At 37.2% G+C, this 22986-nt stretch overlaps 3 protein-coding genes and 2 pseudogenes across 3 annotated transcripts; 2 read left to right on the plus strand and 3 right to left on the minus strand.

The window, feature by feature from the left end:
• Window positions 1-4449: 4449 nt before the first annotated feature.
• LOC120216932 lies at window positions 4450-5715 on the plus strand. The gene is made up of 2 exons (XM_039214206.1): window positions 4450-4928; window positions 5028-5715. The coding sequence occupies exons 1-2, from the start codon at window positions 4572-4574 to the stop codon at window positions 5652-5654; spliced, it is 984 nt and encodes a 327-aa protein (XP_039070137.1). The 5' UTR covers window positions 4450-4571; the 3' UTR covers window positions 5655-5715.
• An 837-nt stretch (window positions 5716-6552) lies between these two features.
• On the minus strand, window positions 6553-10916 carry LOC120216931 (annotated as a pseudogene).
• Window positions 10917-11653: 737 nt separating this feature from the next.
• LOC120216933 (protein GrpE-like) lies at window positions 11654-13716 on the minus strand. The gene is given in 3 exon segments (XM_039214207.1): window positions 11654-12036; window positions 12681-13034; window positions 13036-13716. Coding segments are annotated over 3 exon segments (633 nt in total). The 5' UTR covers window positions 13108-13716; the 3' UTR covers window positions 11654-11829.
• A 634-nt stretch (window positions 13717-14350) lies between these two features.
• On the plus strand, window positions 14351-19778 carry LOC120217017 (annotated as a pseudogene).
• Window positions 17689-22723, minus strand: LOC120217019. The gene is made up of 5 exons (XM_039214255.1): window positions 22448-22723; window positions 22278-22367; window positions 19735-20348; window positions 18107-18203; window positions 17689-17850 (listed from the first exon to the last, which is right to left on the minus strand). Exons 1-5 carry the CDS (start codon window positions 22496-22498, stop codon window positions 17689-17691), a joined length of 1014 nt encoding a protein of 337 aa, XP_039070186.1. The 5' UTR covers window positions 22499-22723.
• Between the last annotated feature and the right edge of the window lie 263 nt (window positions 22724-22986).

Below are 22986 nucleotides of genomic sequence, written 5' to 3' on the forward strand. Positions count from 1 at the left end.
CAAAACGTTTTGTTCCAACTTTATCAAAAGAAGTTTTAAGATCATCAATTTTCTTTTGATGATCATCATTGACCTTTGAAAGTAAATTTTGCAAATCCAAAATTTTCTTTTCAAACTCTTCTAGTTTGATTTGTAAATCTTTGATTTTACTTTCAAGATCGTTGTTGGTTTTGGATATGAGTTTATTATCATTTTTCAATTTTGAAACATCATTTTTATATTTTAAAAACAATTTCTCATAATCCGTAGCCAACCCATTATATTCCTCTAATAACTCATCATAGGATAAATCATCAAAATCAGATGAGTTAGAGGTTACCTTAGAATCTCCTCCGAATGCCATCAAGCACAAGTTTGCTACTTCTTGTTCCTCTTCATCGGAACCTTCTTCATCACTCCATGTAGCCACATGAGCCTTGTGCTTATTCTTTGATTGACCCTTTCTCTTCAGTTGTGGGCAATCATATTTGACATGCCCCTGCTTTTTGCATTCATAGCAAATGATCGGGTCCTTCTCTTTTGGTTCATTTTTGAGGCCTTCATTTCGTTTGAATTTTCTTCCTCGGTAAGGTCTCATCATTTTTCTGAACCGTTTGGCAAACAATGCCATTTCCTCGTCATCGTCATCTGCATCCGAATCACTCTCATTTTTTGTGGATTTGAGAGCAACTCCAATGTTTTTCTTCTTCTCATTCTCCTTTGGTGTCTCTTCAAGCATCATTTCATGAGTGAGGAGTGAACCGATTAGCTCTTCAAGAGTTAAGGATGTTAGATCCTTAGACTCGATGAATTTCGTCTTCTTTGACTACCATGATTTTGGGAGGGAGTAGACTAACTTCCTCACAAGCTTTTCATTTGAAATGATCTCTCCATATGATTTGAGACAATTGACAATCGTTGAGAATCTATCCGTCATAGCTTTGATTTCTTCATTTGGTTTCATCCTGAAATTTTCATAGCTATGCGTTAGAATACTAATTTTAGATTTCTTTACCTCATCGGTACCTTCATGAGTGACTTGAAGTTTGTCCCATATTCCTTTGGCGGTTGTACAAGATGAAACTCTTTCGTATTCATCTGGTCCAAGAGCACAAAATATGATATGGATGGCTTTGGAGTTGAGCTGGAACATTTTTGTCTCTCATTCACTCCATAATCTTGGATGAGTGAGAGGCTTGAAGTATCATTCTTCTACGACATTCCATGCTCCCATGTCACTTGTTTGAATGAAGTACATCATCCTATTTTTCCAATAGGCATAATTAGCCCCATTGAAGAAAGGAGGCTTGTTGATGGGCATCGAATCGAGACCGGAGTCGAAGTTTGAAGTAGAGGCCATTGATGACTTTGATTATCGATGTAACTCTTCCCGAATCGACTCAAGAGGCGATTAAACCTTCAAATGAGTTAGGCTCTGATGCCAATTATTGAGTTAATCGATTGACGGAATCGGCCAAGAGGGGGGGTGAATTAGCAATAAAAATTTTGGTGGAAGCTTTTGCAGAAAATTGAAAGAAATTGCACAGCGATTTAGAGTGGTTCGACTTTCTCAACCAAAGTCTACGTCCACTACCTTAGCTATCCACACTAAGGATTTTCCACAAATTCACTAATTTGTCTTTCTTTTGAGGACAAAGAGTAACCTTACAAACCTTCAAGAATTATACCCTAAATTCTTGAGAACACTATCTCCCAAAGAGAACAATACAAATTTACAAACCTACAAGGAAATCCTCACAAGGTAAGTTGTTTGCACAATTCTAGAACAAATAAAAGGACACTCAAGAATAAATACAATTGAGCACAATAAGTGTTCTTGAAAGCAAAATGAATATTGAATGAAAAATAGGCTTGAAATGCTCAAACTTGAGGTTTGATGATTTCTCTTTGATTCTCTCTTGATTCTAGTTGCTTGATGTTTTCTTGTTTTTGATCAATGGCTTCTAAGCTTGCTTTAATACACCTTGAATCACTTCTAAATGTTGGGGATCATTAATGAAGATAATATAGCCGTTTTAGTGTGAAATCAATTAATAAAACAGTTTGGAGCGTGGGGAGAATCGGTACCCCTTAAGGGGAATCGGTTCCCTAAGTGTAAAATTCAAATATTTCGACCGTTAAACAGGGGGAATCGGTTCCCTCCAAGCATACTGGAATTCTCGGAGCCAAACCATTCAGGGGGAATCGGTACCCCCTTGGGGAGGAATTGGTTCCCTCTGAGCAATCTGTAATTTTTGGCTTTGAGATGGTTCAAAATATTTTGTAAAATCATTTTGAAATTATTTTAAGATTAAAACTTAATTTTACACTTGAGTAAGGATTAAAAATGACATTTGAAAGATTTGAAGTAATATTTTGATATTCGAATAATTACATAAAATATACTTAGAAAATCTTTTTGGAAAATCTTAAAATTCATTTAACTTAATTTGTTATATCGAAATATCAAAATGTTTTCAACAATTCAAGAGCTCAAGCTATATGGTCAGCCTAAAATGGATTTCATTGAAGGTCTACCTACTTCATTTAAGAAAAATTGTATTTTGGTGATTTTGGATAAGTTTACAAAGTACAACCATTTTTTGTCTTTAGCTCACCCTTATTCTGCAACAGAGGTGGCTAAGATATACCTAGACAATGTGTATAAGCTATATGGTCAGCCTAAAATGGCCATTTCTGACAGAGATAAGACATTCACAAGTGTGTTTTGGAGGGAGTTAATGAAACAGTTGGGAACAAAGACATTTTTCAGTACTGCTTACCATCCAGAAACAGATAGACAAACAGAGAGAGTCAATCAATGCTTAGAACAATATTTGAGTGGCCTTTCCTTCTATCAACCTAAGCAATGGGCTAAGTGGTTACCACATGCAGAGTGGTGGTACAACACCACTTATCATACTGCTCTAAGGCATTATATGAGTATAAACCACCTATTATGGTTTGGCCTATTGAGTCTACAGTACATACTATATCAAAAATGATGAGCAGTAGAGAGACTACCAGACAGTTGCTAAAGAATCAGTTGCAGATAGCAAGCAATAGAATGAAGCAGCAAGAAGATAAGAATAGAACTGAAAGAACCTTTGAGATTGGGGATTTAGTTTACCTGAAATTACAGCCCTACAAACAGACATCGATTGTCCTGCGAAAAAAATTAAAGTTAGCAGCAAAATTTTTTGGTCCCTATCGTATTTTGGAAAGAATAGGAGCAGTCGCATATTGCTTGGACTTACTCGATTCCTCTCGATTGCATCCGATTTTCCATGCCAATTTATTGAAGAAGTTCATAGGCGATTCCTCTATTGTTGCTACTGATCCTCCTGCAGTAGATGAAGAAGGAGAAATACAGATTAAACCATTGAAAATTATGGCCAGAAGAATTATAAACAGGAATAGTAAACCTGTTACTCAACTTCTGGTTCACTGGGAGAATCTCGCTGTAGAAAACGATACTTGGGAGGATTACTCGACTCTGAAAGGGCAGTTTCCGGCATTCGATCCTTGGGGACAAGGCTCGTCTCGAGGGGTGGGTATTGTCAGGATTGGAGAAGAATAAGAGGAACGACGAGAAAATATCGAAGAACAATTGGGAAATGAAGATCGGGGGTTAAGGATTGAAGAAAGAAATTGGGAATTCAATCATGTGAGAGGCACGGGGTTACTTACAGAGCAGGCCGAGCAAGAGGAAAGACTGAAGGAGAAGCCCAAGATAGAAGGCCCAGTACTTGTGAAAGAAAAGAAAGAGAAGAATCAAGTAGTTACATAGTTGGGACAACTGGCAATTATTGAATGGCATTTGTAACTAAATAATTAACAGACTCTGGTGTAAAAAATGCTTAGGCAATGAATGATGAATTTTCTTCTCTATCATCTCTCTCTCGTCTAAATTCTTCTCCTAAATCATTTCTTTTCTCTCAAACCATAACATGTTACTATGAGCTGGACTCCCACTCTTCTACTCATGTTTGAGTGAACAACCATTTTCACTGGTTTTTTGTTGCAGTATTTTATCCTGTTAGATTTTCCTGAATGAACAAAATTCTTTTAATGTTATATTTTTTAAAAAAACATTCAACTTAAATCATTTTAAAAACTTCATTGAGTGTTCAAGTTATAAGATTGAGAGAGAAATATCACTTGTCCGTTTTCTCTATCGGTGGATATGATTTATAGATAAATGTATAATGTTTAGCTACAGCCTATACCAATTGTTTTTGAAGGGATAACCTATACATATTGTGAAAGCAAAGCAAAGGAAGTTAATGAAAAACTCGTTTCTTTAAGAAAGGCATTAGCCAACCTTTCCTCTCATCTTTCTCTTTAAACTAATTTCCAATTTGGTAATTTTATTTTCTTCCATGCAATTTTTTTTCTTTCTGCCAATTAAACAATGAAAATGGCAAGTTACCAATCATCCTTTCCCCTCTATAGGAAACACCCATCATTGCTACCAATAATCCCTTTCCATTTCAAACTTTGAAACCTGAGCTTCCAAGATATTCCTCCCACTTCTCCTCTTCCTTTCTATTTCTTTTGCCTCCTCTCCCACTTTTCCTTGTTGTTCAACAATGGATGGTTCTTCAACAAGCTCAGTCAATGGATTCTACACCTTCTTGACTCGCAGCATAGATGATCTCGAACGTGTTTACCTCTCTAGCAACTTCATGTCCATCCAGTTCCTTCAAAGGGTCCTTTCCCTTCTCCGATCTTTCCATTCCCAGCTACTCCTCCTCGTCCAAAAGCTCCATCTCCCCGTTGGTGATAAGTGGCTCGATGAATACATGGATGAAAGTTCTAAGCTTTGGGAAGCTTGTCATGTTATTAAATCGGGTATTTCCGGCATCGAAAATTATTACTCTGCTGGGTTCAATATCATTTCCTCTTTTGATAATCATCGTCATCTCAATCACCAGCTTTCCAGACAGGTCCTTAAATTCTCACTCCTTACAACATTTTAACATTTTTTTTAGTTTTTGGCGTTGAATTCATGATCTGATATGGCTTTCAAAACTATTTGAAAACAGGTCATCCGGGCAATTTCAGGGTGCCGAAGAGAAGCTGTGGGATTGGAGGAGGAAAACAGGGCTTTAATGGAAACGAGAATCCAACCACTTTCGTTGAGGTTTGATGAGAAAGTTTCGATCGAATCAAAGCTGAATGGATTCCATGGGTTCCGAGGGGTTCTGTACGCAATGAGGAATGTGAGTTCATTGCTTTTGATGATCTTGCTGTACGGACTAGTTTATTGCCGACCGGAATCGAGTTTCCTACGAGGATACGAAGGCTGTTTAATTTTCGGATCGGCTTTTATGATCTCAACGGCGAGATTGCAGCAAAGGGTGGCGGCAGAGATCAACCAAATGAATGGGAGGCCGGGGGGGATATTGCTCTACGAGTTCAGGAGATCAAAATTGGCAATGGAGGAGTTGAGAGGGGAGCTGGAGAGGAGGGGCGGTGGCTGTGGCGGAGGAGGAGTGGAGGAGTGGGAAACGGAAGTAGGAGGAGGGATAAAGGAAAGGGTGGAGAACTTGAAAGGGTGGTTCGGGGTGTTGAGATCTGGTGCTGACAATATAGTTGTGCAACTTGATGATTTCTTTGATGAGATTGTTGAAGGGAGGAAGAAGCTGTTGGACTTTTGCAGTCATAGGTAGAAGAAAAAAGAGAGGATTAAATCATAAAAAAGAAGAAGAATGTAGGATGGTTGGAAAAGAATAAAAAAATACTAGATGGAAGTAGGATGGTTTGACCCTTCTCTTCTCTTCTTTCTTTCTAAAAATATTTTCTTTTTTATTTGTTTTATTCAAACATCATGCATGCATTCATTGTTTCTACTGGAGATGGCAGTTCACCCCCCCCCCCTTAAAACCCAAAGGAAAATTATTTTAATGCCTACAACAAAAGGGCATAGAATCTTCTATATACTTAAATTATATGTATAACTGGAGAGGTGAGTATGAGAAGTACATATATAAATATTTACTAGGTAATTAATATATTGAAAGTGATTTCCCATTTGTCAATTTTAGAGGTGAAAATACAAGATGAAGCAGAGGGTAGTTTCGTTGCTCTTGGGTTTTGTTTATGTAGTTTTGTCTTGTCTGATTCGGGGGTTTTCAACTTTGAAAGCAACGGAGTTCAATGATGAATAGCTTCCAACTTCTAATCATATCTCCTGACAAGTCTCCATCAGTGGTAGCACAAAGTCTTGTGGAAAATCATGAAATTTGGGCTACCCTTAACTGTTTCACCAACACCAGAGCAGAGCAAAGCAAGCCCCTCTAGCAACCCAAATCATTTTCTTCATAAACAGATTTCAGCTTTTGTTTCCTCTTTACACCCTGGTTACTCAAATCAGACATTACCAACAATGAGTATGATCCGACAAGAGCAGCAGATATATCAACTCTTGTTACTCGTAATCAAATGAGAATATTTTACGAGACACTATATTCATATTTAAAAAAAAGTTTTCCTTACAACAGAAACGAATAGCAGGTGAACACCAACATCAACTTACAGTACCAAGTTTGAGGTTGGCTTGCTGAGGTTCTTCCGGTATGAAGATATCTACATTCTACAGTTCTATAAAATGATTACCTCACAAACATTTTTATACTGTTCTGAAAACAAATGACTATATTCTTTTACGGAGCCACACAAGTGAGAGACAACTGATTCACGTAAGTGACTTTGACCTACGCCGTGTAATTTACAAATATAGAATGGGAAAACATGGATGGCCAAAATTGATTGAATTACCAAGGGTGTCAAGTAGTACGCAGACATCTTCATAGAATGTTCAATCATCAAATTCTGGCTTTGCAAATTGGACAGCAAATGTTTCAACTCGGTTCCGAAGATCAATAATATCTTTGTTATTGTGAAGACCCTTGAGAAAATCTTTCTGCAATTTTCCATGATCTCTGTACAGCACTTGTAATCTGAGCTGCTCTGCAAAGAAAGCTGGCGATTGTCTCAAAATCAGACTCTAAACAACCCCTCGATGTCATAGCAGGCGTACCTGAGAGAAAGTTAGCAAAGTTGGGAAATTAATGGAACAAGATGACCAGCACTAGTACGGCAACCAAGCACAAACCGAAAACATAATATGTTCTCTTTTTAACCCATTAGCATCTTTAAATGACCTTGCTTGCTACTCTAAAACTACCATGAGTTAGCCACTTCTAAATATGTTATTAGGGTATATAGAACAAATTAACCCATTAAAAAGAACTGATTAATATAAGCCCAATTAGATCATTCAACCAACTAAAATAATTGCAAAATGCGATTCCCTAATAAAATAAGGCATAATCTATTGTGATCCTTTATGAAGCTGTCTAAAAGCAATAGAAATTTATGCAAAAGAGAAAACAAGAATAGTCCTTACCAATTCTGACTCCTCCAGGAGAAATAGCACCATTATCACCAAAGATAGCAGTTTTATTCAGCGTGATGTGGCACATCTCACAAACTTTCTCATAGCATTTACCTAGGTAACATAATAGGTGAGAGTTATTTATAGGACAAGTTTAAGGAAGCACAGGTCATAATATGAAGGAAATGCACTGTGTATCAATAATTGCACATATATGTTGTTTGTCATGGTAATAAAATTATTAGAATATCATATTGATTAAACTAAAAAGTATGAAACAATTTTTAGCTTGCCAAGTAGACAAGTTGGTGAGACTTAGACCAAAGAAAAACTTGCAGCAAATATGGTCTACAAGCCATTGGCTCTCTTATGATTCTCAGGAAGACTGAAGTATCAAATTCTATTTTCACTACCAAGAATCTATTATTACAGTTAATTTCTTAGCTTTTCTAGACTGAATTTCTAAGAATTAACTTATCCATACTCTTTAATTGTAACAAAATACATATGCATAAGCTATCCCCTTTTAAAAATCCATTAAGAAGTCCAATTCCAACCCAAAAACAAATTTAATATGTTAACATATATTTTCTGAGCTTGTATATGCTCCAAATGTTTATCATACTGAGGAGGCAAGATTAGTGTACCTGTCAAGCCTAGAGCAGTGAGATCCCAGAGCAACAAATGGTTGTCGGTGACCCCAGTAACCAACTTGCATTTTCTTCTCAACAGAGCAGATGCTAATGCCTGAGCATTCTTCTTCACCTGTTGCATATATGCTCTGTACTCTGGTGTAGCCACTTGCTTCAAGGTTATGGCAAGAGCGGCAATATGATTATTATGAGGTCCCCCTTGTAATGATGGAAAAACAGAAAAGTTTATCTTCTCCTCAAAATCATACTGGCCACTACTATCACCATTACTGAGACACATGCCTTGTTTTTTCGATTTTGCACCCCTCCTATAAAAAATTATACCTCCCCTTGGGCCACGCAGACTTTTGTGAGTTGTTGAAGTAACAACATCACAGTAGTCGAATGGACTGACACATTCCTGTGATAGATGAAGGACAGGAGTGAACGTGCTAGTAAGAGGAAAGAAAACACAAAATTTACCTTGCATGAAAAGGAAAATATCAAAAGATTTTATCAATATGAAGTACGATTACGTTACAAAAGCTATTAAACTTCTTTCAAGGGTTAAAGCATAGATAAGGGATTCTTTTCTTTTAACTCTTTTCCTGGGGAGTTTTTTTTTTCCTTTTTTTTTGTGTGTCTCTGTGGGGGGGGGGGGATTGCATGTTTGTTGTTCGGTGTGGGAGATTCAACCCAAAACCTCAGTGGAAAATATTACTAGTTCCAGACCGACACCCACACAAATTCTTCTGGTTATTTTGTACCCATATAACCCAAACAAATTAGATTTGAGAATTTCTATTGAATAGGAAAACACCTTGTAGAAAATTAACAGCATATAACTTCGAATTTCATGCGTACCTAGGATGAGCTAGCAACATATATATATTCAAATGACCAGAGAACCCCCAAATGTATTCAGCATGAAGACAACTAGAAAATTAGCTATCAAAATTATATGATTTACTAGCCAACCAAAAGGAAAAAAAGGAAAGAAACATATACTTCCTTGACTAGAAGGGCTGATAAGGTCTATGAGCATTTACATTTGCATAAAATCAAAGATATGTGTGAGTATCCATGTCTAACAAGGTCAAGGTTATTAGAAAGGAGAAGGGTAAGATATGAAAATATTAGATGATGCATTATGGTCATAAAGTCAGACCATTTGTGAAATGTAGATGATAAATCAGTCCATCTCGCACAGGTTAATATACAGGTTTAACCTCCGCTCAACTTCAATAAGCCGTAAGTTACAAATGTTGTTTGGAAATAAAAATTCAACAATTGAATTTGCTTTCCACCAAATAAAGCTTAAGCTTTCTCTCTAAAGCATAAGTCTGATGTAGATTCTTTTTGCTATTTCTTAAATGTTTAGCATGTACGTTTAAGTTGAGTCCAGTTGCATGAAATTGAAGGTTGTGGTGCCTAAATCGCATGAATATTTGACAGGCCAACAGTTATACTCCTTTAGAATTTACAAACAGCGATTATACTTAGTAAGTTAACCTAAGTGGTATGAAAACAATGAATAGTTTTATAGATTAGACATGTGACTTAAGTCAGGCATATATCTATCCAAATGAATTGCAATCAACCAAACACAGTGCCAAAAACTGCAAGAAACCTCAACTCAGAGAACAAATATTTTATATCAGAATCGGAACATAAAACCTAATACCATGTAAAACAATAAAATTTCAAACCTGAGCTGCCACAAGACCACTAATATGAGCCATATCACACATCAACACCGCTCCACACCTATCCGCAATCTGCCTAAACCTGGCATAGTCCCACTCCCTAGGATACGAACTCCCACCACAAATAAGAATCTTGGGCCGATAATCAAGCGCCTTCTCCTCAAGCTTATCATAATCAATATACCCTGTTTGAGGATTCACCTTATAAGGAAACTCTCAAAAAATATAGAAGCAGCAGATACTTTCTTCCCACCCGGCATATGCCATCCATGGCTCATATGCCCTCCGGACGGTGAATCAACCCCATGATCCGCTCACCGGGCAACAAAAGTCCAGTATAAACAGCAAAATTCGCAGAGGTACATGAATAAGGCTGCACATTGACACCCCATTTCTCGGATTCAAGATTAAAAGCTGCCAATGCACGGTCGTGGCATAGGGTTTCGATTTGATCTATAAACTGGTTGCCCGTATAGTACCTGGCTCCAGGCATTCCTTCGGAGTATTTGTTCGTTAAATGGCTTCCCAATGCTTCCATCACAGCTCGGAACACAAAATTTTCGGAAGCAATAAGCTCAATTCCTAATATTTGCCTTTGCTTTTCCTTTTTCATAATTTCATCCACATCTGGATCCGCCTCTTCTAGCCGTTGGTTTCCCCATGAACGGATGGCTGCTCGCCGTTGCTCCAGACTGGGATCGGCAGCTAACCGTTTGCAAGGGTTCGAAACAGGTTTAGAATCCCTTTGTCTTTTGAGGCACATAGATTGTCCTAGAATTATAATTTCTTCATCTTCGTTGTTGGAGTCTTTTTGCTCTACGTTCTCGAACCAAGGGACACCGTCTTGCTTTTCATCGAAGAACTGTAAAGGAACGGGCTGGACCGGGTTGGATGAGTTGCGAAAGCTGGTGTCGATTTGTAGCGAAATCGAATCGTCTCCAATGGAATTTTTAGTAAAACCCAAAGACAAACCCGATCGAACCTTGGATAAATCCATTGAAACCCTTAAAAAGCTGGAACCTTTGAACTGAAAAAAATTGAAATGTTTGGGAGAACTTTGTAGGGTTCGGGAAGAACAGCTTACAGCACTTGAGGGTAAGTGTATAAGCGACAGAAACAACGGCAACACATCCTGAAGTAATTACAACGCAAATAAGGAAGCATTGCCTGATTAAATTGTGAAGCGAGAGCAGAGAAAGCAAACTGGAAAAAGGTGATATATTTTTCCTTCTTTTTCCAGGTTAAGTGTTTGAAGCCTTGGAAAATTGAAATATAATATACAATTCAGAAAGCGAAGGGTTTAACTCGTGTATGTCGACTGAACCACAGCTAGGTTCAAGCTTGTTAGCGGCCCAAAATTGAAGCCAGGCCCATAATCAAAATTAAAGAGGTTTCGTGTATTCGAATTCAATGCTTATTCTCAACCTTTTGTCGTCGTCAATGAAGTCGACTTCCTTGAAATTTCTGTCTTATGGGAATTATCTCCATCTTTTATTATTCCGTCCGGTTCTCGCTGTGCTTTTGTTTTTCTCCTTTATTATTCTCTCAAAACTTTCGCGATTCTTTCTTGCCGTGGATGCTGGCGTAGAAGTTGGTTCTGGTTCACGTCGCATTGGTTAAATCAAAGCCTCCGATATTATAACAGCATCAACGCTCATAATTCCACTTCTCAATAGGTATTTTATTTATTTTTAATTTGTTGCAGTATGTTGTGTTAGCTTGAAAGAGAGATTGAAATGTTTAGTTTTGGATTGATTATCTGCTCATTAATTAAGCATTAATGGAATCAAAAAATGGATTAGAGGGTGCTAATGCAATGTGAACCCTTGATTAGTGTGATTATTTACAGATATGATTGCAGACACGAAATCAAACACATCCAATGGCACGCAACTACCAACAAAAGAAAAGAAATGGTAAAGATGTTGCTTTGGCAAATTATCTTATCTGAAAGAATATTCTTAGCTGTACAAGTGTTTTATTGCCTCCTTTTAATACCAGAAATAACAAGATGTGGCCCGTGAAAATTGAATTTGACAAACAATAAAACCAAAGTAAATGGAAAATATATCCGACAGCAAATGCCTTCACATTTGATGCCTTTCTAGACTTACTCATCATCTCCAGCTGTTGTAGGTTGGCCAGAAGATTTGTGATCAGAGGCAGCAGTTGCTTTCTTACTACCTGGTCCTGAAGATACTTTAACCATCGCTGGCCTTATTAGCCGGTCCCTAAGGAGAAACCCACGGCGGAATTCTTGGATGATTACCCCTTCTTTGAATTCTAGAGACTTTTCCCGTGCTATGGCTTCGTGTAACTGTATCCGACAAGAGGGAAACCAAGTGAATCAATAACAAAACTTACAAGGAATGTACTCTGACTATCACTCCAAAGCCTACAAATTTACTGTTCAACCACATTTATGGATGGCGTATGTGTATTTTGCTTCAAGGAATATTCCTAAAAATCAAGAATGTATTCCAAACACCAGCTTATGCTAACAGGTATATGCATCTGATCATTGTAATCTTCTTATTCAAGATTTTAGAATAAATCCTAATATGGACTTGTCCTCTCAATTCTAGGGGCAAGTCGAAACATTTTCAAGCTATCATGTGTACCCAGAATTAGCAGAAATTTGCAATATAGTTTCCGAATGGGATAACTTAAAGCCTCAAAGATAATCAGGCTAGTAATGGAGTTTGAAAAATATTAAATACAAATTGAATAAAAAAATCCGAAAAACGGGACAAAACCATCAATTGACCAAAATGTTTACTTGACTGAAGATTTGGTTACTATAAGTACATATTCTCAGAAACCTTACACAATTAACTTAACCATGTCTGTGTACATAATTTATCTCAGTATTCAACACTTGCAATATGTTCTCCAATGTACCTATAAATGGTTTGCAACAAAGAAGAAAAACAGACATTATGGGGGCATTTAAACACTTACAGAGGGATCAAAGGGCTTTCCAACAGTTGGGACGACGGCCACTTGCAAACACCTCATGATCTCCACAAATTGCTTGTATATACCCTGATAACTCGTATCGATCTTCTTTTCTTTCTCGGTTTCCGGTTTTACTTGTTGCTTGGCTCTCCCAAAACTGTCAATCATGGGAAAAAGACTCTCAATCACTTCTCCTTGAGCATCAGACCTTGCCGTAAGTCTCTCCTTCTCCGACCTCTTCCAAAAATTATCAAAATCAGCTTGCAGACGGATATACTTCTCTTTCCCGGAGGTTATCTCTGCTGATAAATCCATAACTTGTTTTTCCAACCCATTCTTCTCATTTTCCAAAAATGCTTATTCTATTCTCAATCTCTGATACAATCCTATCATCTCCCTTTAGAAGAGCCTCCTTGTAAACTCTAAGCATGGCCTTTAAACTGCCTCCCGATGTTTGTACATTTCCCTGATAAAATTCCTTAATGAAATTATCACTATTACAAGCAATTAGACAATAACAAGCTTCACTTAACAATTCAATTTTCACCTCCAGCTAATTTTCTTCTACTATGAAAACTAGGAAATTCTACAAAATCATTTTCTCGATCTAATGCTACAAATTAATAATTAGTGGATATAGTGCAAGGGAAAAAAATGAACCCATTAGGCCAAAAAATAACTTAGAGTGCGAGCAGATTCCTGGGAAGAAAGAGAAGCCTGAAAGTCGACCTATTGGAAAACTTTGTCCTGTTCATAGGGAAGGAAAGGTTCGATGGAGAACGCCCAGAGAAGGATTTTGAAAAACGAGGTTTTCGGGAAGGAAATTGAACTCGTGATGAAGATGATATGGTGTGGATTGAGGGTTTTAAAGAAAAAGCTGAAAATTGAGGAGACAACACGGCGTGATTAGAGAATGAAGCAGCCATTTGCATAAGTATTCGTGTTAACAGATTTTAGTGAGAGAGGGTCCTCGGCGGCCGCCCAACCCTTTGGATTTGTTGCTCCACCTCCGTTTGTGCTTTCTCTGCTGAATGATTTGATAATTTGGGCTGCGCACGTGGTCTGCCCCTATTCCCTATGTTTTGGAGAAACAAAAAGGGTAAAGTTTCTCAAAATAACTTTCTTAGGCACTGAGCTTTCAAGAATTATAAAATGAGTTTTATTATTTTTTTACAAAATGGGATGGCATAGCACTTCAACTAATGGATAATATACCATTTGGTTCTTTAATTATAATTGAAATTTTATTTTGATACTTTTTGAAGTGCATTTAGGTACTTTTTTTCAAAGTCATTTTGCTATACCTGGTAAGAACAAAGAGAATATAGGGTTTGTAGTTTGCTTCACGATGTTGACCCTCTCTTCATACCAAATTAGAATATTATCTCTTTCACTATACTATAATCTATGACTAAACTCTCTCTCTCTCTCTCTCTCTATATATACATATATATATATATACATTGTCCTGGAATAAAGTATTTCTAAGATCATTTTGTTTAAATAATCTACTTTCTTTCAATTAATAACAATGAAAAGTTACAAAAAAAAATTGTATAAAATCTAAAAATAACATTTTTTTCCAAACATGAGCTTATTAATAAATTGACCTAAAAATAAAGACAACCAGTTCAAAAGGGAAAAAACAGGTCGGGGTAAGGTAATCAGGACACATGCATGCAGAAACTCCATACGTAAAGGCGGCTATTCCTTAGTTGCCTAACGTTCTCAGAATTCAGTTGGCTCCTCCACCACACCGCGCCTAAAATTCCGTTTACGGGAGACTTTCCTCCAAACTTTGTTTATACATCTTATCTTCTCATTCCCTCTTCACGTCTCCAGGTCCTCCATGAAGCAACGTTCCACCAGGATAATCTCCGTTCTCTGCATCTTCTTCTTCACCCAAAGGCACCGTACCTATCTACTTTTTTTTTTAATTTCATTGATTGATGAAATGGTGTCAATGCCCCTCCTTTTTAGTTATTTTTTTCTAGATATTGAATTTTGATTACAGGCTGTGGAATGTAACTACATCCAACGATCCGCTCGTCTCAAAACATCGACGTGAACAGGAGGAGACAATCTCGGACGATTGTGACCATAATATGTTTCTTTTATATTCACAGTCACAGATTCACAGTTTAACCACAATTTTTGTTTTGTTCAACATTTTTCTTTCAAACAAAGCTAAAGCTTTCTTTTCGTCACAGAAGCCTTCTGGCGAAAATGATGTAATGGGTCAAGTTTTGAAAACCCACGAAGCAATTGAGTGAGTATTAAATTGCCTTCTTATTATCTTTGTTAATGGTTATGTTTTTTTTTTTGTCTTGGAAGGTCTTCTCTCTTCCCTATTAACTTCTGTTCTTTCTGGTAATAGATCTCTGGACAAGACAGATGCAATACTTCAGAACAAGTTAGCTGCCTCCCGTAGAAATAAGGAAATAAAGAACTCGGATGCCACCGGTGCCTTGTCGACCTTGGCTCTCGCTCATAACGGCTCGCAGAGGGCAAAAGTGTTCATGGTCATTGGGATTAACACTGCGTTTAGTAGTAGGAAGCGACGGGATTCCATCAGAGAAACATGGATGCCTCAAGGTCTTTTATAGAGCACCTGATATGGTTTGTTGTTTGTATTTAATATCTGAAATGAATTCTAAAGTTTATGTAAGAACAGGGCACAAACTTGTTTAGTTGGAGCGTGAGAAGGGGATTATTATCCGATTTATGATCGGGCACAGGTAAATTTGGTTTCCGGTCCATTGTTCAATACATACATATGACAACTTTGGTTTGAAATTGGTATGGAATCTGAAGTAATTGCTAGTGTTCAAGTGTGATGAATATGGGAAAAATATGCTTGTTTCAGTATTAAATTTGAATTGGCATATGTTTAAATCTGCATTTTTTCACCCCAGTGCAACATCCAACAGCATTTTAGATAGCTATTGATTCGGAGGATGCTGAGCATAAAGACTTCCTTAGACTGGTTAGACAAGCGCCCCTACGCTAATGTCAACAACTCTTATGAGACAGTATGGCATTTCTTCCCAATAACTGGTTTAAATTTTCTAATACAGGAGCATGTTGAAGGATATCATGAATTATCTGCAAAAACAAAAACTTACTTCTCTACTGCGGTCACAAAATGGGATGCAGAGTTCTACATCAAGGTGGACTATGATATCCATGTTAATCTTGGTAGGTTTGCCATCCTATATAATCTCAGAAATATTTAGCACCCAAAAGAATGATGAAGAAGCCTTAGATCGTTGCATTAGTGAATTTTTTATGCATGTTTTTACATAGGTAAGCTAGCTGCAACTCTCGGCCGAAACAAGCCCGGGGTCTATTTGGGTGCATGAAATCGGGACCAGTTCTTTCTAAAAAGTAAATATTCTGGTATTTTTTGGTCATGATGATCTAACTCTCCAAATTGCTTTGCTCCCTCCTGAAAATTTTCTTACACAACTTTCTCTTAAAATCTTTTGTGTTCATTAGATATGTCAAGTACCATGAACAGGAGTACTGGGAATTCGGAGAAGTCGGGAACAAATACTTCCGACATGCAACGGGGCAGATATATGCAATTTCCAAGGATCTCGCAGACTACATTGCCATAAATCAGTGAGATTATCGGTTTTGTGTGAAAGTAAACATTTATTGGTTGTATATTGCTTTGTCTTTGAGAGTTTTGGTCACATCTTCATTGCCAACTCAATTGAATTTGTATATAGTTTAGATCTAGTGACTGCACTTTGGACTCCTATAATGATGATAGTTTCCCTTGAAAAGAAAGGCATGTTTAATAATATTCAGAGTGATTCTGACTAATTGCAGGCCAATACTGCACAAGTATGCTAACGAAGATGTGTCCCTTGGTTCATGGTTTATCGGCCTCGAGGTTGAGCACATAAACGGTAGGAGCATGTGCTGCAGGACGCCATCAACTCATACGTACTTGAAGAAAGGTAATTTAGTCAAATGTCTTAAACGGTATACCAGATTGAAACATGCACATTGTCCCTAAAATCATTGTTCCTTCTATATCTGTATCCATCACACCGCAGATTGTGAGTGGAAGGCACAAGAAGGTAATACATGTGTTGCATCATTCGATTGGAGCTGCAGCGAATCTGCAAAATCGTTGGAGAGAATGCAACTCGTTCATCAAAAGTGGGGTGAAGGGGATGCGGTGGTTTGGAGTGCGTTAATTTAAACCGATATAAAGGTTTTCTTGGGTGGGGGGAACAAGATTGAAACATCCATGAGTGGAGGGAAAAACAGGTTTTTGCTGATCAGAGGGACAAGACGAGCAATTTGCAAATAGATTTTCTCCACTGTTTGCTTAGAAATCGGAAAGCAAAGGAGGCATTGTTCAGTAGTTAGAATGTATTTTTATGAACACGTTTTTCTCTCATAGAGATGTATGACCACATGTATACACTTCAATTCAATTGATGAAAGTATAATAAAATCAAACAAAAATCTTTAGTTGTTTTGTCTAAAGTTTATAATAATTGTATACAGTTGGAGGGTAACGAGACAGATACGCATGTCATTGATAATTGAATATTGAACAGTTATCAGGTACTTGCAGAAAGGTAGAAACTGCTTCTTATGTTTAATCCTTTACCCTTCTACTCCTAACTCAAAATTAGACTTCTCCATGTGTTGAGTCACCGACAAAAGCATGTCTTTTAGTAATAGATCAATCAAATCTATATTAATCAGGAAGCTTGATAAAGTACCATACTAAGTTCATATGTTGACAAGTCAAAAACTTCCCGACTTTGAAACCTTCTGCTGCTGGTCCTGTGTCCCATCTCCTTTATTTCTTAAAGGAACCAAATGAGCTGACATAGGAAATACATATAGTCGCCGTCAGAATCTGCATTTTAATCATAACAGCAAGGGAAGTATGTTTTTGCTGATCATGTGTTCGAAAACATCCATTGATAGAGATGTGGTGAGGCGAAAGACAAGTCATCCGATGACCCTCTGTCTCCAAAGATCAGTTGCATGGGACAAGTGAAGAGGAGCAACAGGATTGTCGGATTCTCCGCACACGATCACCGCCAAGATCACCAGCTGCGATACTAATAAAAGTAATGATTCCAAGTATTTCAAGCTCAGGAGGCTGTTTTCCGGCAACAATGGCAGAAGCAAACAAGGGCTAGAACATGGTGGAAGAGAGAGATGTGGTTCGAATTCGATCAGCAGCATTGAAACATGGACCCCTTATCCGTGATGAAGAGAGTTACAAAACGAGGTGATAGAGATAAGGACGCTCGTTGGCAGAGGAGATCACGTGGAGCTTCGTTGGAAAGCTTACAGCTTCAGCGTATTCAACTTAATAGACATCAGGAACCGAACACTGTTTGATAGAAAGAAAAAGAAAAGAACGCAGTACAAGGTCAGACAATGTATACCACTTGTTCTTGAAATTTCCAGTTTTGGTCGATAGCAGTTTTCAATTCGGCATTTAAAGAGAATAATCGAATTGCTGTGATGCTAGTCAAGATGTATCTGAATTATTCATCAAAGTTCAATGATTTAGACATTTATCTCTATAGAAATTATTGATATGAGAGCCCATCAATTATATTAATTATTGTTGTTGGCTTTAAATATATGCATGCCAAAATTTTCAAACTTCACAATTCATCACCGTGTAATTGGATTAGTACAACTTTGGAATGGTTAGATATGTAAACAAATCAATCTATAGACCAAGTTCAAGTTGAAAGAGAGGAATTATTCTAATTTGAACTCAATTTTTAAATTTAAGGTTTGAAACTAGACCATCACCTAATCAAGTTTCATTTTTAAAACTCAAAACGTGCAAACTTGTTAATACAAGTTATTGTGATATGCTCAACTTTAAACTTGATTGTTTATGATTAATTTCAAATTCAGATTTTCCAAAGCTAAATTAAAAAAAAATCCAAGTTTGCTATTGCCACGTTTCTGTTGTGCAGACTGAGAAACACCAGTTGTGGATAATGTTTTGAACATTTTTAGTAGGCGATTTGGGGTCTAAACAAACATGTCTTGAATGGATAACTGAAGTACCATAAGCCCACCCGAAGCAACGGTTGATGCTTATTGCCTGTTGAGAAGATCAATGCAGCCTAGAGATGGCAAACGATACAGTTTCGTGGATTCCGTATCGCATCCGCTCCAATTGGGGCGGGGATGGGTATAATTTTAGCGGGTAGAGGCGGGTGTGGATTTAGAAAGTGGTATCCGTCGGTGGGGGGGGTAATGGGTTGAGACATTACCCGCCCCGCATCCGTCCGCCCAGCTAAATACGATTAAATTTTGGACCATTATGAATTTAGGTGTAATTTAGAGACTAATTTATAATTCTAATATTATAAGATATAACATGTAATTTATCCAACTCTCCAACAAATGCAAAGATATTTTGGCATTCTTGTCTCCACTGTCCCATCAAAATCTGCATTCATATAGGTGGAATAGTAATTGGTCCTTATCGTAGTCTACTACTTCCGGAGACGATTGAAGCATTATGTATGCTCAAAATTGGTTTTTGGGCCGATATTAAAGGTAATATTCTTATTTAATTTATATTAGTTGTCAAATTGTGCTTAATTATCTTATTAAAGTTTAGTTACTACTTATTAGTTTTTCTTTCTATATATGTAGGTAGTAGTGAATTTAAATTGGAGCGCTCTAGTTGGAGGAATAGAGAATGATGATTGTAATACTAGAGTTATATGTCACAATATTGCCTGAAATTTAGAAATTTGTGCCAAAGAACAAAAACATTATGTGTTTGTCATTTATGTTTCTAGACTTTAATATGTCATTTTATGATGTTTTATGTATTTTAAGATCTATATTAACACCTAACTTAGATAATCCTTAGATTATTTATTATGTTTAATGGACATGTTTTTTTTTATGTTTATTGCTTATGTATAACTTAAATTTGCTGTCAGGTGGGTCTAGATGGGTACGTCGTTAGTGGTAGTGGTGTGGGGATGGATTTGAGAATATACCCGCGTGACGGTGTGGATTTGAAAATTTGTACCCATCATGAGTGGTGGGAAGGTGGTTGCTAGTTGATGCAATAGCATGCTCATTAGCATGAGCTGTCACAAAAGCACCAACTACTTCCTTTGTAACTTCAGATTTCTCAGTGGGAGAAGATGAAATATGAGGGTCTGAATCCGAGGAACCAGCAGAAGAGTTTGATGAGGTCTTCTTCTTCAGGAGATTAAAAAAATCATTTCGGCTCTGGGTTTGAGCCAAAGAAGGCCTCTTTTCCACAGTGAACCCAGCTATTGGATTCAAGGCAGCTGCCTTGCGCTCCCCAGTAGAAAGCTTCGAGTTGTTTGAGTTTCTGGCAGAAGCCGATGAAACATGAGCAATGGCATGTTGGCTAGTAATAACTCTACTGTTTGCAATTGCTGTTGGGCTTGCAGTGTCTTTTTGAGTAGGTGATGAGACCCCATTCTCCCATCCTGGTTTGAGAACCAAAAGCTTACCAGATGCCTTTGGCATATCAGATTTGACGTGCCCACTATGAGATTGCTTACCATTATGAATAAAAGAAGGATGCTGCAGCCCACTCTTCAAAGCAATATTCACCTCACTTGTTCTCAATGCTGGTTTTGTTTTTGATTTATCCACTGAATTGGGAACCTGATCAGAAATTAGGTAATTATTACCTTAAAATTTTAAATGCCTATTACCTGGAATTTCTAACTATTAATAAGTGGTTATTTTATCCATGCAGTGGCTAGGTAATGCAAATAAAAAATAAAGCACTTCAATAACACTTCATGAGCAGACGGCATACTAGCTTACTTCAGTTAATCTTAACATTTAAAATTTCAGTGAAAATATACAAAAGCAGCACAAATCTATATCACAAAAGTCAGATGATAAAGAGAAGTCCTCATGTTCTTCCAACCAAAATCCAGCATAAACAAAACCAGTTTTGGAAAAGGCATGGGTTGCATAGGTGATGGATGAATAGGTAGTCTAGCATACCTTTTTTTTCTTTTTAAATTCTAATAGTGACTAGGCTCCTTGAAAATTTATACTGATAGAGTGATAGAGAATTGACCGTATTTAATTGATGATACTACTTAAACAAATTGCATCAGACTTAATGAGGTTTTCTCCAGAATCTAATTCTTTTTCTTCTATTGTGATCGGAGAAAATGATCAAGACCAACAATCTCAGCGTACTCTTGAAACACAAATGATGTAAATCCATATCGACTCTAAATAAAAATTTGCTGCAACTTAAGGCAGCATCATATATATCTGGCAACATATTCTCATGCAACTGTTGTTTTAAGAACATTCAGAGAATTATGGAACTTCTGTCAAATCAACTAATAATCTAAATCAGATAAAACAAGAACATGTCTGGATAGTACACTGTACACTTCATTAAAAAAAGTGGTAAGTTGAAAACTACAGAAAAACAAACATAAGGGAGGAATGGCCAAGAATAAAAAAAATGCAAAGGGGAGGGAAGGAAGGAGCAAGCAAGGGAGAAGGGGGTATGATGGACAGGAAAAGGAAGTGCCATTTTTTCCAATATTCTCATCAACATAATATAGTCCATTGAATTTTTGTTTGTTTTAACCAGTAGAAAAAACAATAACCGATAGGGAAAAAGAGCGGCAGGTTGCAATAAATGAGAGCATGTGATTCTGATGTAGGAGGACAGGGGATCAAGACAACTTTGCAGGCTACAATTTCAAGTTACAGACTAGTGAAGGATTTGGGAGAAGGTTTGAATTAATATTCAGTTTGATAAGAAAACTACAGATCTACAGACATTTTTGGGTGCAACTAACAGCAGTCAATGACATAAATAATTCTAATAATTTAAGTGCAAACATGAGGGATTGCTGATGATAAGGGTTACAAGAATGTATATACAGAACTAAAATATCATACGTAAGCTAATATTCAGGTTTAAAAGCAGCTAAAATCTAAAGACCAAAAATGATCTAGCTTGACACATTCAAGTCTTCTATGGCTGCAGAACGACATTAAATGAAGAACATAAATTCAGGTTTTCATAAATTTAATCTTTCTATTGGTGTATCTAACTGATAGAGGAAGACTAGCATTCAAATTCCAAGAGAAATAAAATCAAGGAAACAAGAACAAAATCGTGTATCTAAAGGATAAAAATCAGAAAGAAACAAGACATAAGTGATTGCAAATAAGAAACAACAAAAAAATGGTCATCATAATGCATCTCAAACCAAAAACAGTATATTATTTTCACCAAGCCATTGTAAATGTGAATTAATATGACCAACAACAAGAACATACATCATTTTTGTTTGATCAAAATTTTGGTGATACTGGATATAGTCCAGCACAGAAGAACCAACATATAGCTTTCACATAACATATAAAACCTAAATGCAGATAGACAGGCATTAGATATAAAGAAATATTCGTTATACAATGTCTGATTGATATAAATTATGTAAAAGGCAGAAGGAATAGGGAGGGAACCAATATTGTTTAATAGGAGTAAAACTACAAATCAAACAGGGTAAGCAAACTATATTTTTCTGAAATCGAAGGCAAGCTTACCGAACCCTTAGGCATTGAAGGTGTCACTGGTATTAGTTGCCTTGATTGCTTAATGGCGAGCTCCTCACGCCTTTGAGTATTGATTGATAGCTGTACCATATACAACAGTCTAGTTAATCACAGATAAGTTTTAATTTATGCATGCAATAAGAACTGTCTGAGCCAGTTACCTGGGGAGCAGAACATGCTCGTGAAGGAGATTGAACTAATGCCACTGCCATATTAAGACCAGATGTGACACTTGGAGCCCCAGAAACTGAGGTGGAAACAGTTAGGGGGGCAGAAAAGGAACCTGTGCTACTACTTCCAACCACACTAGGTGATTCTGCCAGAGCTGAGGTCCATCCTTCCCCATCAATCAAAGATGAATTGCCAATAGATAAACACTGAGAAACTGAGCTCAAACCAGGAGATGAAACTCTAGCTGCCTCAGGCACCGACTGCCTCTCTTCAGTTCCAAGTGACGGAAAATCTTTCTGAAAGGCAGCCTTGTGGATGCAACTCCAATAGCATCCCCAGAAACCAGACCATGGTCATTGTTATTGCTACTATTGCCACTGTCTCTTGAGTCCACTGCAGTTCTTTGAGGCAAAGGCTCAGTGTGTTTCCTAGAGACCATAGAATTAGACCGCCAAAATGTATTTATTTCCACCCTAGATGTCGAAATACCTCCTAATTTCTCAACTCTACTGGTAAAAATACTTTCTAA

The sequence above is a fragment of the Hibiscus syriacus genome, unplaced genomic scaffold (assembly GCF_006381635.1).
Source record: "Hibiscus syriacus cultivar Baekdansim isolate YM2019G1 unplaced genomic scaffold, ASM638163v2 tig00110174_pilon, whole genome shotgun sequence".
NCBI classification, from domain to species: Eukaryota; Viridiplantae; Streptophyta; class Magnoliopsida; order Malvales; family Malvaceae; genus Hibiscus; species Hibiscus syriacus.